The sequence below is a fragment of the Heptranchias perlo genome, chromosome 2, assembly GCF_035084215.1.
Source record: "Heptranchias perlo isolate sHepPer1 chromosome 2, sHepPer1.hap1, whole genome shotgun sequence".
Taxonomy (NCBI): Eukaryota; Metazoa; Chordata; class Chondrichthyes; order Hexanchiformes; family Hexanchidae; genus Heptranchias; species Heptranchias perlo.
The window spans coordinates 81,107,292-81,123,531 of record NC_090326.1 but is presented as its reverse complement, the minus strand read 5'-3'; the positions used below and the strand labels follow the sequence as shown (position 1 = coordinate 81,123,531).

Genomic DNA, 16,240 nt, shown 5'->3' with positions numbered 1-16,240 from the left:
TGAGCTTGATTTTGTTTGAGTGACTCACGAAGAATAGTCAAATATCTCACACTAACAAAATTATTTACAAATCTGCAGAGTCAGGTATGAATACACAAGTACACTGAAGTTAAATGTGTATACTTACATTAATGTTACTGAAGATTTAACTGACTCTTCATTTCTAGGAAGTGTGTGCAGTGTCATGTCTTAAACCACTGGGCAGTGTATCCTGCCAATTGCAGCATCTCATGTTCTCAAATGGTGGTGGTGGATCAACTTTCAGGTATCTATTGCTTTTTGTATTATGCTGTTTCCATACTGTATGTAACACACTTGTGGGTTATTAACCGAGTTAACATTGTTACATTGGAGACATGATCCAAAAATCTGTTCCACGGGTGCATCTTCAGCCAGAAGTGCCGAGTGGATAATCCATCTCAGCCTCCTCCCGATATCCCCACCATCACGGAAGCCAGTCTTCGGCCAATTCGATTCACTCCACGTGAATCGGCTGAGTGCACTGGATACAGCAAAGGCTATGGGCCACGACAACATCCCAGCTGTAGTGCTGAAGACTTGTGCTCCAGAACTAGCTGCACCTCTAGCCAAGCTGTTCCAGTACAGCTACAACACTGGCATCCACCCGACAATGTGGAAAATTGCCCAGGTATGTCCTGTCCACAAAAAGCAGGACAAATCCAATCCGGCCAATTACCACCCCATCAGTCTACTCTCAATCATCAGCAAAGTGATGGAAGGTGTCGTCGACAGTGCTATCAAGCGGCACTTACTCACCAATAACCTGCTCACCGATGCTCAGTTTGGGTTCCGCCAGGACCACTCGGCTCCAGACCTCATTACAGCCTTGGTCCAAACATGGACAAAAGAGCTGAATTCCAGAGGTGAGGTGAGAGTGACTGCCCTTGACATCAAGGCAGCATTTGACCGAGTGTGGCACCAAGGAGCCCTAGTAAAATTGAAGTCAATGGGAATCAGGGGGAAAACTCTCCAGTGGCTGGAGTCATACCTAGCACAAAGAAAGATGGTGGTGGTTGTTGGAGGCCAAGCATCTCAGCCCCAGGGCATTGCTGCAGGAGTTCCTCAGGGCAGTGTCCTAGGCCCAACCATCTTCAGTTGCTTCATCAATGACCTTCCCTCCATCATAAGGTCAGAAATGGGGATGTTCGCTGATGACTGCACAGTGTTCAGTTCCATTCGCAACCCCTCAGATAATGAAGCAGTCCGAGCCCGCATGCAGCAAGACCTGGACAACATCCAGGCTTGGGCTGATAAGTGGCAAGTAACATTCGCGCCAGTTAAGTGCCAGGCAATGACCATCTCCAACAAGAGAGAGTCTAACCACCTCCCCTTGACATTCAACGGCATTACCATCGCCGAATCCCCCACCATCAACATCCTGGGGGTCACCATTGACCAGAAACTTAACTGGACCAGCCATATAAATACTGTGGCTACGACAGCAGGTCAGAGGCTGGGTATTCTGTGGCGAGTGACTCACCTCCTGACTCCCCAAAGCCTTTCCACCATCTACAAGGCACAAGTCAGGAGTGTGATGGAATACTCTCCACTTGCCTGGATGAGTGCAGCTCCAACAACACTCAAGAAGCTCGACACCATCCAAGATAAAGCAGCCCGCTTGATTGGCACCCCATCCACCACCCTAAACATTCACTCCCTTCACCACCGGCGCACTGTGGCTGCAGTGTGCACCATCCACAGGATGCACTGCAGCAACTCGCCAAGGCTTCTTCGACAGCACCTCCCAAACCCGCGACCTCTACCACCTAGAAGGACAAGGGCAGCAGGCGCATGGGAACAACACCACCTGCACGTTCCCCTCCAAGTCACACACCATCCCGACTTGGAAATATATCGCCGTTCCTTCATTGTCGCTGGGTCAAAATCCTGGAACTCCCCTCCTAACAGTACTGTGGGAGAACCGTCACCACACGGACTGCAGCGGTTCAAGAAGGCGGCTCACCACCACCTTCTCAAGGGCAATTAGGGATGGGCAATAAATGCCGGCCTCGTCAGCGACGCCCACATCCAGTGAACGAATAAAAAAAAAAATTACTGCTCCTAGGGGACTCTGCTTCGACCTAATCATTGTTTGCTGCCCCTCAATTTCAGTTCCAGCTCCTGCTACTTTCTCAAGACCAGTCCTGGCTGCCAGAGTTCCCCCCACTTAAACTTTGACATCAGATTCGGGTTACACTTCGACAGTTATACCCCTTGCATGTGACACTGTAAATGAGCAGTCCTCTCATGGTATCAGCATGGAGTAACATTTCAGGTGGTTCAGGATATCTAAATCTGTACACTATAGACGGGACTCATTTTAACAGGATATTCATTAAGCAGCTTTTACTGCATCATGATATTGTTGCAAAATTGAAAAAAAAATTAAATGATTTTTCTTACAGACACCTGCACTATACATAAGCAAAGTGCTCTCAGTTTCAGTGCACCTGAAATTTCTCAGGCAACCCCCTCCCCCCATCCAGCCATATGTTCAGAAGGACTAAGCAGCTCGAATGGCCAAAGACAGCAGCCACTTTTTTTTTATTCGTTCATGGGATGTGGGCGTCGCTGGCGAGGCCGGCATTTATTGCCCATCCCTAATTGCCCTTGAGAAGGTGGTGGTGAGCCGCCTTCTTGAACCGTTGCAGTCCGTGTGGTGAAGGTTCTCCCACAGTGCTGTTAGGCAGGGAGTTCCAGGATTTTGACCCAGCGACGATGAAGGAACGGCGATATATTTCTAAGTCAGGATGGTGTGTGACTTGGAGGGGAACGTGCAGGTGGTGTTGTTCACATGTGCCTGCTGCCCTTGTCCTTCTAGGTGGTAGAGGACACGGGTTACTATTACCCTTATTGATGGTGTTGCGTTTGCACTTGTAGGCAGATGAGCTCACAAGGAAATTTCGGCGTAGGTTCCCTTCAACAAGATTGACCTAAATTTCACAATAATTTCTGTGCAAGTGTGATCCAGGAAATTCCAAGCATTAATGTGATTAGATCCATTCTCACCTGCATATGATTTCTATGCACCTTGAAGCAGCAGAGGGAGAAATCTGCCTGAAGCTTGTAACAAAAGCAACAAAACACCAGAAACAAAACAAATTCTTGGGGGGGAATTTTAACCCTCAAGAACAGGTGGGTTGGGGGCAAGTGGGAAGATAAGACCCTGCGATCAGCCAACACGCCACCCTGCCCCCGATGTCTGACTCCCCCTCCCACCCCCCAACAATGTCTGACTCCCCCCACACACACGCGATCGCCCCTCCCATACAAACCCTGAAGACTCTGATCTCTCCCCGGCTGTTTTCCTGCCCGACAGGCTTATCAGTCTGGCTGGCTGCTGAATGTGAAACCCAGAAGAAAAAATGTAATCCTTCAATTAAGTTGCGATCGCATAATCTGGCCCGCTAACTTCACCTCCGGGTTTCTGTTCCGAAAAAATCCAACCCCGCCCCACCCGCTCTCTTCCCAGCTCCGATAAATATCGGGGCTCTGGTGTCGCCTGATAAGGGACCACATTAAGCTAATTTGGAGAAATACACACGAAAGAGCTGGGGGTTTTTTTATTCGTTCATGGGATGTGGGCATCGGTGCAAAGGCCAGCATTTAATGCCCATCCCTAATTGCCCTTGAGAAGGTGGTGGTGAGCCGACTTCTTGAACCGCTGCAGTCTGTGTGGTAAAGGTTCTCCCACAGTGCTGTTAGGTAGGGAGTTCCAGGAGTTTGACCCAGCGACGATGAAGGAACGGCAATATATTTCCAAGTCGGGATGGTGTGTGACTTGGAGGGGAATGTGCAGGTGGTGTTGTTCCCATGTGCCTGCTGCTCTTGTCCTTCTAGGTGGTAGAGGTTGTGGGTTTGGGAGGTGCTGTCGAAGAAGCCTTGGTGAATTGCTGCAGTGCATCCTGTGGATGGTACACACTGAAGCCAGGGTGCGCTGGTGGTGAGGGGTGTGAATGTTTAGGGTGGTGGATGGGGTGCCAATCAAGCGGGCTGCTTTGTCCTGGATGGTGTCGAGCTTCTTGAGTGTTGTTGGAGCTGCACTCATCCAGACAAGTAGAGAGTATTCCATCACACTCCTGACCTGTGCCTTGTAGGTGGTGGAAAGGCTTTGGAGAGTCAGGAGGTGAGTCACTCGCCGCAGAATACCCAGCCTCTGACCTGCTCTTGTAGCCACAGTATTTATGTGGCTGGTCCAGTTAAGTTTCTGGTCAATGGTGACCCCCAAGATGTTGATGGTGGGGGATTCGGCGATGGTAATGCCGTTGAATGTCAAGGGGAGGTGGTCATCGCCTGGCACTTGTCTGGCACGCATGTTACTTGCCACTTATCAGCCCAAGCCTGGACATTGTCCAGGTCTTGCTGCATGCGGGCACGGACTGCTTCATAATCTGAGGGGTTGCGAACGGAACTGAACACAGTGCAATTATCTGCGAACATCCCCATTTCTGACCTTATGATGGAGGGAAGGTCATTGATGAAGCAGCTGAAGATGGTTGGGCCAAGGACACTGCCCTGAGGAACTCCTGCAGTAATGCCCTGGGGCTGAGATGATTGGCCTCCAACAACCACTACCATCTTCCTTTGTGCTAGGTATGACTCCAGCCACTGGAGAGTTTTCCCCCTGATGCCCATTGACTTCAATTTTACGAGGGCTCCTTGGTGCCACACTCGCTTAAATGCTGCCTTGATGTCAAGGGCAGTCACTCTCACCTCACCTCTGGAATTCAGCTCTTTTGTCCATGTTTGGACCAAGGCTGTAATGAGGTCTGAAGCCGAGTGGTCCTGGCGGAACCCAAACTGAGGATCGGTGAGCAGGTTAGTGGTGAGTAAGTGCCGCTTGATAGCACTGTCGACGACACCTTCTATCACTTTGCTGATGATTGAGAGTAGACTGATGGGGCGGTAATTGGCCGGATTGGATTTGTCCTGCTTTTTGTGGACAGGACATACCTGGGCAATTTTCCACATTGTTGGGTAGATGCCAGTGTTGTAGCTGTACTGGGACAGTTTGGCTAAAGGTGCGGCTAGTTCTGGAGCACAAGTCTTCAGCACTACAGCCAGGATGTTGTCGGGGCCCATAGCCTTTGCTGTATCCAGTGCACTCAGCCGTTTCTTGATATCACGTGGAGTGAATCGAATTGGCTGAAGACTGGCTTCTGTGATGGCGGGGATATTGGGAGGAGGCCGAGATGGATCATCCACTCCGCACTTCTGGCTGAAGATGGTTGTTTTTTATTTAACTAAGATAGACAGAAAATCCTCAAAGGTGGGATAGCATTGAAAAATTTGTTTTGCTGATCATGTCATTAATTTATGTTTTATCAGAATCGGAAGAAGAAAAATCACAACACTGCGTTTTTCAAGCAAAAAATAAGTGCTTATATAAATTTAAGATGTTTGCTACTGACACTGAAAAGCAATATCTTTATATATTGAGAAACCCAGGTAAATGTTTTAGATAATTACATAAAAACATAAGAAAAGTCAGCCCATCAAAGTCCATCCTTCCATTATATTAATTATTTTTAATAATCGTCCCATTGTGCTTTGCTTCTACCGCCTTGCTTGGTAAATTATTCCAAATATTTATCATTCTTTGAGTAAGGGAGTTTTTGGATATCTGTTCTCAATTTATTCTTGATGAATTCCCATATGCTCCTACTTTCTTGGTTGCTTTGAAGCAATCATGTGGTTTACCTTATGTGTATCAGAATATATACTTCCATAAGGTCCATTTTAACCACTTTCTTTCTAGACCATTAACCTGTAAACTGCTTCAATCTTTCCTCACAGCTCATTCTTCTTTACATATGAGGATCAGTCTTATTGCTTTTTTTGTACCCTTTCTAACATAAATATTTTTAAATATGCTGTTAAATCATAACATTGAGGCCTAGAAATTGGTTTGTGCCCGAATTGAGACACAAATTCAGCAGCCGCCGCTCTGAAACTGGTGTGCACAAGGACCAGGCGAAATTGGAACTTGGTACTTATGGCAGTGTTGTGCGCTTGGTGAATGGTTTCCTATGTCATGCGCTATTGCTAGAACTGTTCTGGATTGCTGCAGTAAAAATTAAAGCCCCCATTTTAACCCCAACGAGAATGGGACATGTGGGAGATTAAAATATCAGTAGCATACCACTCTGCACACACACTCTGCGCTATTTTAACAGGCTAGCGAGGGCTCATTGACATTTAAAAGTCGAAGGTCTGATAACATCATTCAGATCCTGACCACATTTTGACCGACGGCTGTGAGGCCAGCGCCTGGTGTCAGCCTTACAAGGGAAACCCAGTGCAGAGGATCAACAGGCTCAGAAGAGGGCTGTGAAGGTAAAATACATTTTTTTTTCAAGGTTTTTAGGCCCTGAAGGAATCCTTGGGCCTTTCCTGCCCTGGGCTTCCTGTGATCACCTAACAAATCTCCCCACTTCCCAGCTGCCATGCTTGGGCCCATCTCGCGAATCTCCGGCTGGGGCATCATGCAGCGCTCACCCGACTCTCACCTGCCGGGCTGACATCATTGACGCAGGTTCAGACAGAAGTCAGGGCTGGTCTATTTAAATGAGGCCCAACAGTTAATGTGGCCCGCCGCCAGTCCCAGTTAAATTCAGGGCTTGTAACTCCAAATAAATAGCTGAGCATTTCCTTTGGTGTTCCATAGAAAAACTGATTTTTACTGATTTTCACATAAGAACATAAAAAATAGGAGCAGGAGTAGGCCATACAGCCCCTCGAGCCTGCTCCGTCATTCAATAAGATCATGGCTGATCTTCGATCTCAACTCCACTTTCCTGCCCAATCCCCATATCCCTTGATTCCCTTAGAGTCCAAAAATCTATCAATCTCAGTCTTGAATATACTCAACAAATGGGCATCCATAGCCCTTTGGGGTAGAGAATTCCAAATATTCACAACCCTGAGTGAAGAAATTCCTCCTCATCTCAGTCTTAAATGTCTGACCCCTTATCCTGCGACCATGTTCCCTAGTTCTAGACTCTCCAGCCAGGGGAAACATCCTCTCAGCATCTACCCTATCAAGCTCTCTTAGAATCTTATATGTTTCAATAAGATTACCTCTCATTCCTCCAAACTCCCAGAGTATAGGCCCATTCTACTCAATCTTTCCTCATAGGACAACCCTCTCATCCCAGGAATCAATCTAGTTAACCTTCATTGCACCCCCTCTAAGGCAAGGATATCCTTCCTTAGGTAAGGAGACCAAAACTGTACACTGTACTCCAGGTGTGGTCTCACCAAAGCCCTGTACAATTGCAGCAAGACTTCCTTACTCTTGTACTCCAACCCTCTTGCAATAAAGGCCAATATACCATTGGCCTTCCTAATTGCTTGCTGTACCTGCTTGTTAACTTTCTGTGTTTCGTGTACAAGGACATCCAAATCTCTCTGAACACCAACATTTAATAGTTTCTCACCATTTAAAAAATATTCTGTTTTTCTATTTTTCCTTCCAAAAGTGAATAATCTTACATTTCCCCACATTATGCTCCAACTGCCACCTTCTTGCCCACTCACTTAACCTGTCTATATCCCTTTGCAAATTCTTTGGCCCCAATATTAGAATGGAGGTGGGATGGCAGTGGTGGTGGGGGGGGGTGAATGGGCGCATGGGTAACCCACCCAATAAAAAAATGTCAGTTTCCCACGCGATCGCAATTGAATTGGTGCCACTTAACATGGCTTCCAGGTTTGCTGTTGGAAAGCTGCACAGTGGTCAGACTGCGCACCCGCATCATAGGCTGTCAGCTGGAGCAGCTCTATTTAAAGGGCTATTGCTCCAAAGGCTTTTGCTGGAGCAAAGACTCACAAACCACAATGGAGCAGCACAGGGGCAAGGCTGCTCCAAGGTTCCACAATGTCTCACTCCAGGTACTACTGGACAGGGTGAGGAGGAGGAGGGAAGCGTTTTACCCCGCAGACGGGAAGAAGTGCCCTGCCTCTACCACCAAGAAGGTCCGGCTCGAGGTGGCAGAGCAGGTGACCAGCAGCAACATCTCCCGCACCTGGGTCCAGTGCAGGAAGCGCTTCAATGACTTAACTAGGTCAGCAAAAGTGAGTACACTGACTGATTCTCCTACATTCCATGTTGCACATCACCTCCCCCCCCCCCCCCCAACTCATTCTGCACTGCCAACAATACTCCATCACATCACTCCTCACACCCACTTAAGGCTCATCCTCAACTTACCTGCACTTCCTCACCTCCCCATTAGTCACCCCACCACTACCACTCACCCCAGTCCTCATCCAATGTGATGTCTCTGTCTCATACTCACCCTCTGATGCATTTCTTTCACGGTCAGCCTCACCCAAATCAGTGCATTCATCGATTGGCCATTTTACCATCAATAACTCACACGTCTGTTCTTTCTCCCCTTCTAGTAGAGAGTGCAAAATGCACGCGAGAGGGCGACCACAACAAATAGTGGTCCTCATGGACATGGAGCAGGAGACGCTGGAGCTCAGCTACACCCTCGTGTGACTGTCCATCGGGGATGGCGAGACTGGCACCCCGCAAACGTCTGGTGACACACCTTTAACATTCATCACACACAATATGAATTGATAGTAACAATGATTGCCATCTTCATCTCCTCAGTATGCTCATCGCAACATGACATATCTGTGATGATGCTTAATATTGCCTTCTGTTCTCTTACAGGGCCTTCAGCAACTGCAGTGACAGCAGAAGGTGATTCCTCAGAGGACCTGCCGGCTTCTGAGGGTACACAGTCACATCTTATTGAGCCATCCACCAGCACAGATACTCACACCTTGGGTCCTAGTACTCAGTTAGTTGGGTTGGCATCTGGTGAGTCACAACACACAAATGAGCACGAGCAGACACTGGTGGCAGGGGCAGCTGTGGAGAGTCCGCGCCGGTGGGCACACTCCTCTCCAGGCTCTGCTCAGCTGGCCACAGATGTTGAACCCCAGGGCCATCCTTTCAAAGGAGAATGATCGAGGGACAGCAGCACATTTGCAAGATACTGGAACAGGTGCCGTGCACACTCTCCACAATAGCGCAGAGGATGGAGGAGTCCATCTCCTGCATTAGTGGAATGGTGGTACAGGTACGGGAGGGAACGTCTGCGATGGAGAGAAGGCTACGTCCATTGAGCTTCAAGCATGGCTCACAAATGAGTCCATTCAGGCCCTAACAACGGCCGTTCGGAATCAGGGTGAACAACATTCTGCCGCCTTAAACAGGCTGACACATACTTTAGAAATGGCCTTCCAAAACATCATACATGTCCACCACACTGTTCTCCAGCAGGGTGGTAGGAGTGATGTGGGCCTGGCCCAGGAGGCAGATGATGGCAAAAGGGGAGATGGAAGTGGGGACGCCACCCAAAGCGCTCCCACGTCTCACCGGTTGCCCCCCTCTCAACCAGCAACCGCAATGCTGCCTCATCTCCAGGTGGCCGAGTCTGCCCCTGCACAGGTGCAGGTGGAGCAGTCTTTGGCAGGGCCCTCACGGCCTCCAAAACCCAGAGGGCAAAGGCCCAACGCATGTAAGTAGTCAGGGCATGAACATGAGCAACCTGCCACTATGCAGTAGCCACAGAGTATGCACCACGTAGAAGTAGTCGGAAGCGAAAGGCGAAGGTTTTGTGAGCACAAAGGGTATGCACAAGGGTGTTTGACGGACTGTCATATTTTTCATTTATATTTCCTTTTTGTTAAAGTCTCATTAAATGTTATCATTCTCACAACTACTGCCACTCTTGCCCATTCTTGACTGGCTTTTGTGATAGGGCCCTTTCATGAGGTTCACCATGAACAGCGATACTTGATGCTGCCCATTGGTCACTTTACAATGGATGTATGTGTAGTTGCAGGACTGTTTTGTGCAGGGAGGGGTGGGCGGCCTGGTGTGGGCGCTGCTCTTTCCAGGTGGTGTGAGGACTGGACTCTTCACACTTTCTGATATTAGGAGAACCGTTCACATATCAGTGATTCCCTGGCCTCTCGAGCAGCCAGGTGAGCCACTGCTCTGCTCATGGGTTCCTACTCTTCCTCCTCAATGTGGGTGGCAGATGTGGATGGGGCATCCTCAAGCAGCACCCCTCTCTGTTGTGCCATGTTGTGCAGGGCACAACACATGACTATAATGCGTCCCACTCTGGTGTGTATTGAAACGCTCCCCCAGAACGACCAAGGCACCTAAATCTTGAGCAGCCCTATAGCGTGCTCAATTATAGACCTGGTGGCGATGTGGCTGTTGTTATATCGACACTGTTGCTCATTGATGGGGTTCTTCAGAGGTGTCATGAGCCACGTGTGCCGGGGGTATCCCTTGTCCCTGAGGAGCCAGCCCTTAAGGGTGTTGTATTCCCTCAGAATGAAGGAATTGTGGCAGCTGCCAGGGAATCTGGTGCACACGTGAAGGAATCTTCTGCGGTGGTCACAAACAAGCTGAGTGTTGATACCCCTTTCTGTTGATGAACAGTCCTGGCTCGTGTGGAGGTGCTCGTATTGCTATATGGGTGCAATTGATTGCAACCTGCACCCATGGAAAGCCAGCCACGGAGTGGAATCCCACTGCCCTCTCCCTCTGGCTGAGGTCCATGACGTATTGCGAGGCTCTGCGAAACAAGCCATCGATGACCTATTTTATGCATTGTGTGCAGACGACTGAGAGACCCCGGCGATGTCCCCAGCGGCACCCTGAAATGATCTGGAGGTGAAGAAGTTGAGGGCAGTGGCGATTTTGACAGCAACGGGTAATGAGATGCCGCTCGACCCAGCCAGGAGCAGCTTGGCATGAAGGAGGCTGCAGATGTCGGCGACTACCTGGCGACTCACTCTAAGCCTCCGTTATGCACTCCTCCTCAGAGAGGTCCAGAAAGCTGAGCCTCCGTCTGTAGACCCTCTGATGAGGGTAGTGCCTCCTGCGACGTCGGTCCCTCTGTTGGTTCCCTCTGTGCTCTTGTGCAGGTGCCTGTGGCGCAGCACTCTGTTGTGGAGCTGCAAGTGGCGTAAGTGCACGCCATGCCTGGCGAGGATGGTGATGTTCCTCGTCCTCGGTTGTGCTGGTGAATGCAGACATCGCGCCCTCCATCCTGATGGTGTCAGTTTGAGGGGGTCCGAAAAGTTGTTACATATGTGTGAACAGAAGAATTCTGAGTGGAAACTAAGAATTTTCAGTGAAAACACAAAAGATCTCACAGCCAAAAGTTTGTGTGAAAGAACTGAGTGCCCTGCAGCAAAAACTCACCTTTTATTCCCATCTGTCAAACAAGCATTTGAATGTCCCACTGGCTGCTGGCTGAAACACATCTGGTAGAACATGGTGTGTTTCCCACAGCACGGGAAACACGCTGAGGATGTTTAAAAATCGGACCCCTGCCTTAATGTGGACAAAATTAGGTACTTCAAATATCTAAATAAGTCTCTTTACTATCATCCCATCGGCTTTAATTGCTGGTGGGACTTCCGCATTTGGGAGGCAGGCGCGCGTGTACCCAGACCCGTCAGAGAGGAACCCGGAGGTCTGTGGGTTGGTGTCGGGTTCCGAACCTGCTCTGGATTTCCGTGATTTTCGGAGCTACCCCGCGCCCAACACACCTGCCACTTCACTGGAAAATCGAGCCCTCCTCACAGCTACCAGCCAGCTTCATTAAATTTGCTCCTTCACTAATTTCGTTGTCTATAAAAGTGATTGGAAACTACTTCTTGAACCAAATCTGGCCCTCCTTGTTTTGTTGTGTTCTCATTGGCATTTCAGTGCTGATAAAGGACTTCTCTCCATATGAGAAATCCTAGTGGATTTAAAATCAGCTTTTGCCAAAATGAACTACGGTCTACTACTGTTAATTTGAATTTGTGTTTTGCTCATAAAAAACTTGAATTGTCTAAGTTGTATGAATTGAGCAGTTTTCATAAAATAAGACTGGAGTCTCTTTTTGATTTGGATTTGAATTAACATAATTTGAATTAGGCAATTTTGAATATAGAGCAGTAGATTGTATTAAACGAACCTATAAAGGCAAACAGCAGCAGAAGAGATGTCCCAGCTGATATGCTATAAAGGTTTCCTCAGATTTACAATAGACTGCTAGAAATTAATTCTGCAGGCTGAGTTTGTCTTATCAATAATCCAATGAGTTAGCATCTGTAAAATCAGTTATTTATTGTAATTAGAAATTCAGTATAAATTTATTTTGATATTTCTGAATGTTGAATTGTTTGAGCATTTGTTTAGTTACAGTAATGTACATTATACAAAGTCATACATTAAAGTGAAAATTAAATATGAAACACCTATAATGCTTTTAGATCTGTCTCTTCACTTATTTCTATTATTATTTTGCAGAATATTACTCTAGCCACAAGACCCTTGCAATGTTTCTTGTCTTCTCTACCGGTACAGTTATCACTGGATTAATCATTGTGATGGTAATCAGGCAGATAATGATGCACTGGAATTCAAATGAACCAAATCGGCCTGGAAGCAATTGCAAGATATCTCCTCCACAAAAGGTAGAATTAATAGGTTATAGATTTACAAATGGCCAGAAAGTTTAAATCATTTCTGATAATTCATCATAAGGGAAATATACTGGGAGAAACTACTGAAGGTACAAATTTCTTTTTTTTTCAAGGGAAAAACTCCATTTCCTACAGTTAATTCAAAAACTATTGCATACAGGTGTGACAAACCAGAGGAGCTGCATGTGTACATCAACAAAATGCAAGGAATTCAGAAGCTTGACTTGTAACAGAAACATTACAAAAATAGTACAGGATCCCAAACTACTTAATGGGTTCCAGACCAAATGACCAGATCACAAGATAAATATGGATTACGAGAGCAATGTTCAATCCATCCCAGCTCACCAAACCAGAAAAGCCAACAGTGTCCATTCCGTATCACATTACACAACTCTTAAATGATATGAAGGTTTTTGCCTCCGTTACCCCATCAGGAAATCCACTGCATGGGGGTGAAATTGGACATGGACGGTAGCGCAAAGTAGGCGATAGCGAATCAGCAGAATTGGAAAAGAAAATCAGGCAGGGTGTAAAATCTACTGCCGATTCGCTATCGCCTGTTTTGCAGTGCCGCTCATCACCAATTTCACCCCCCATGTGTTGATTACAATGTGAAGCGAACTTCCTGAAAACAGTCCTAAGTTTGCTTTTCACTATTTCGAACTTGTATCCACTTGTCCTACTATCGTGGCTTAATGTCATTTACCTTTTCTATACTGTTTCCTATTATGTATGTTTATGGGGTCCCCTCTCAGTGGCCTCCTATCAAGGTTGAAGAGCTCAACTTTCTCCAATCTTACTTCATAATACCAGGAAAATTACTGAGAAACCTGTTTCCATGTCTGTTTCCCAACTGATGGGGGCATTTATGTAATCAGAAAAAGCTTGTGAAAAATGTTGTCTAATAGGCAGCTGAATACAAGGTTTAACATTTTACTCCAACCAAGAAATTGACTGTAGTCATCAGGATACCACACAGTATGTCATGCATTGACGTTCTACTCTTATGGCAATAATCTCAAACGGTTTATATACATTTCAGACTCAAGCTAACTGAAATTCAATCTGAACTAAATCAATGTGACTTCAAAAGTAATGAAATCTGTAGAGCTATCCTATAGTTCTGCAAATGTTTTTAGTATTTTATCAAAACATTTTGTTTGTTATATGCTGTACTTATGAGAACCACAAATCTTGGAAGTGAAGAGATAACTATAGCTGTGAGAAAGACCAGCGATGGATAACTCCCTGTGCAATATAATATTTGTAAGCAAACCACTGGAAATAATTGCACTATTGTTATGATTTTAGTTATCACTACTAGAGAACTAAGTTTAACAGAATACAAAATCTTCAACAATATCACATAGGTACTAAATAAGATCTGTGAAACTATTTTTTCCAAGAAAGCAAATACTGTGATAGTTCAATGACTGCTTAACTCTTTCACCTCCATTTACCATTGATGTTAGAAACAAAGATCTGACCAGTAAGATCCATATTTACTGTTTGATTGCTATTTTCATGTTTATTTATTTATTTTGAAGTTAATAAAATGCTGTCAGTAAGTGGAATTCAGTGTGTACTGAATATCTGAAACAGAAGTACTACAACAATGGGGCTGAATTTGCATGGAGGGTCTCCTGCTTGTCTGATGTAACTGGTGGAACAGCCACGCAAAACCCCAAAACAATGGTGTAAATGCTGTTTACAACGTTTTTCCTCTGGTTTCTTTGGCTGTTTCACCAAAGCAAATAAGTGGGAGGGCCTCTATGGAGATTCACCCCCTTTGTTTTTAAATGTGTTTTGTATATTTTTACATTTTTAGAAAAATCTGTGTCGTAGCAAAATGGATTGTGTATTTTCACAACAAATTCATGTATAATGATATCCTTACAAAATACCAAAATCGGCTGGTGAAAGAGTTAATAAAATCTCCCTTCAAAGGAGTTGTTCTTCAACCTTATGGACTGGAAATTATAGTGCACCGTATTATCGTACGAAGTTAACCCATTTAAAGCAAACCCTTCAGTCTGCTACTTTGATGTAAACATTAATCTATTTGTACGATAATATATTAAAATCTAATATCCAGGCTTATGTATTCGTTAGAGGGAGTTCTTTAAGAGTGTAGTCAAGAATCTCTACCGTACATTGGAACTGCACAGCATGCAAAGATTTCTAGAGTCTGCAGTTTTAACTCCATCTAACATATGTTATCCATTTTAACAAATCACTTCCTGTTCCCCCTCTGATACTCCCTATCCTTGTTCTGTTTTTATATGCATCCAGTCCCGTTCCACACTAAAAACCCCAATAATTCTTTATTTATATCAGTTTGTTAAACATAAGGGTTGATTTTAACTTTCGGTGGTCACAGAAAACGGTGGTAACGGATCAGCCGCCCTTTATACACCTCGCCTGATTTTCCTTTCCATTGACGTCCTGTAGTTTTGCTCTTAAAGAAATCTGTAGATTCTGTTATGAGAGAATGAAGGCTTATGACATGCATCTCCCACCACAGAGACACTCCAGATCAGCCATGAGCCTTATATATTTATTTAATAGCATATAATAACTTTAGTTGGCAGTACTTACCTCTCCATATGTGCATGTCTATCTATATATGTCTACACATAAACATGTTTATCTGTGGATTGTCCTTTTTCTGTAGAACTGTGAGTCATTCTATAATGCACTGGAGGCAGTCATAGAATCATAGAAGTTTACAACATGGAAACAGGCCCTTCGGCCCAACATGTCCATGTCGCCCAGTTTATACCACTAAGCTAGTCCCAATTGCCTGCACTTGGCCCATATCCCTCTATATCCATCTTACCTATGTAACTGTCCAAATGCTTTTTAAAAGACAAAATTGTACCCGCCTCCACTACTGCCTCTGGCAGCTCGTTCCAGACACTCACCACCCTTTGAGTGAAAAAATTGCCCCTCTGGACCCTTTTGTATCTCTCCCCTCTCACCTTAAATCTATGCCCCCTTGTTATAGACTCCCCTACCTTTGGGAAAAGATTTTGACTATCTACCTTATCTATGCCCCTCATTATTTTATAGACTTCTATAAGATCACCCCTAAACCTCCTACTCTCCAGGGAAAAAAATCTCAGTCAATCCAACCTCTCCCTATAAGTCAAACCATCAAGTCCCGGTAGCATCCTAGTAAATCTTTTCTGCACTCTTTCTAGTTTAATAATATCCTTTCTATAATAGGGTGACCAGAACTGTACACAGTATTCCAAGTGTGGCCTTACTAATGTCCTGTACAACTTCAACAAGACATCCCAACTCCTGTATTCAATGTTCTGACCAATGAAACCAAGCATGCTGAATGCCTTCTTCACCACCCTATCCACCTGTGACTCCACTTTCAAGGAGCTATGAACCTGTACTCCTAGATCTCTTTGTTCTATAACTCTCCCCAACGCCCTACCATTAATGGAGTAGGTCCTGGCCCGATTCGGGCCAGGACCTACTCCATCACCTCACATTTATCTAAATTAAACTCCATCTGCCATTCATCGGCCCACTGGCCCAATTTATCAAGATCCCGTTGCAATCCTAGATAACCTTCTTCACTGTCCACAATGCCACCAATCTTGGTGTCATCTGCAAACTTACTAACCATGCCTCCTAAATTCTCATCCAAATCATTAATATAAATAACAAATAACAGAAGATC

General features: G+C 45.7%; 1 protein-coding gene across 1 annotated transcript in view; it reads left to right on the top strand.

Annotated features, from left to right (window-relative positions):
- itgb8 (integrin, beta 8) overlaps positions 1-13,367 on the top strand; it is a 107,972-nt gene extending 94,605 nt beyond the window's left edge. Inside the window, exons 12-15 of the mRNA XM_068003686.1 lie at positions 168-265; positions 5,350-5,469; positions 12,365-12,531; positions 12,654-13,367. Coding sequence (XP_067859787.1) covers positions 168-265; positions 5,350-5,469; positions 12,365-12,531; positions 12,654-12,770 — 502 coding nt within the window. The 3' untranslated portion in view covers positions 12,771-13,367. The remainder of the gene's footprint in view (positions 1-167; positions 266-5,349; positions 5,470-12,364; positions 12,532-12,653) is intronic.
- The last annotated feature ends 2,873 nt before the right edge of the window (positions 13,368-16,240 follow it).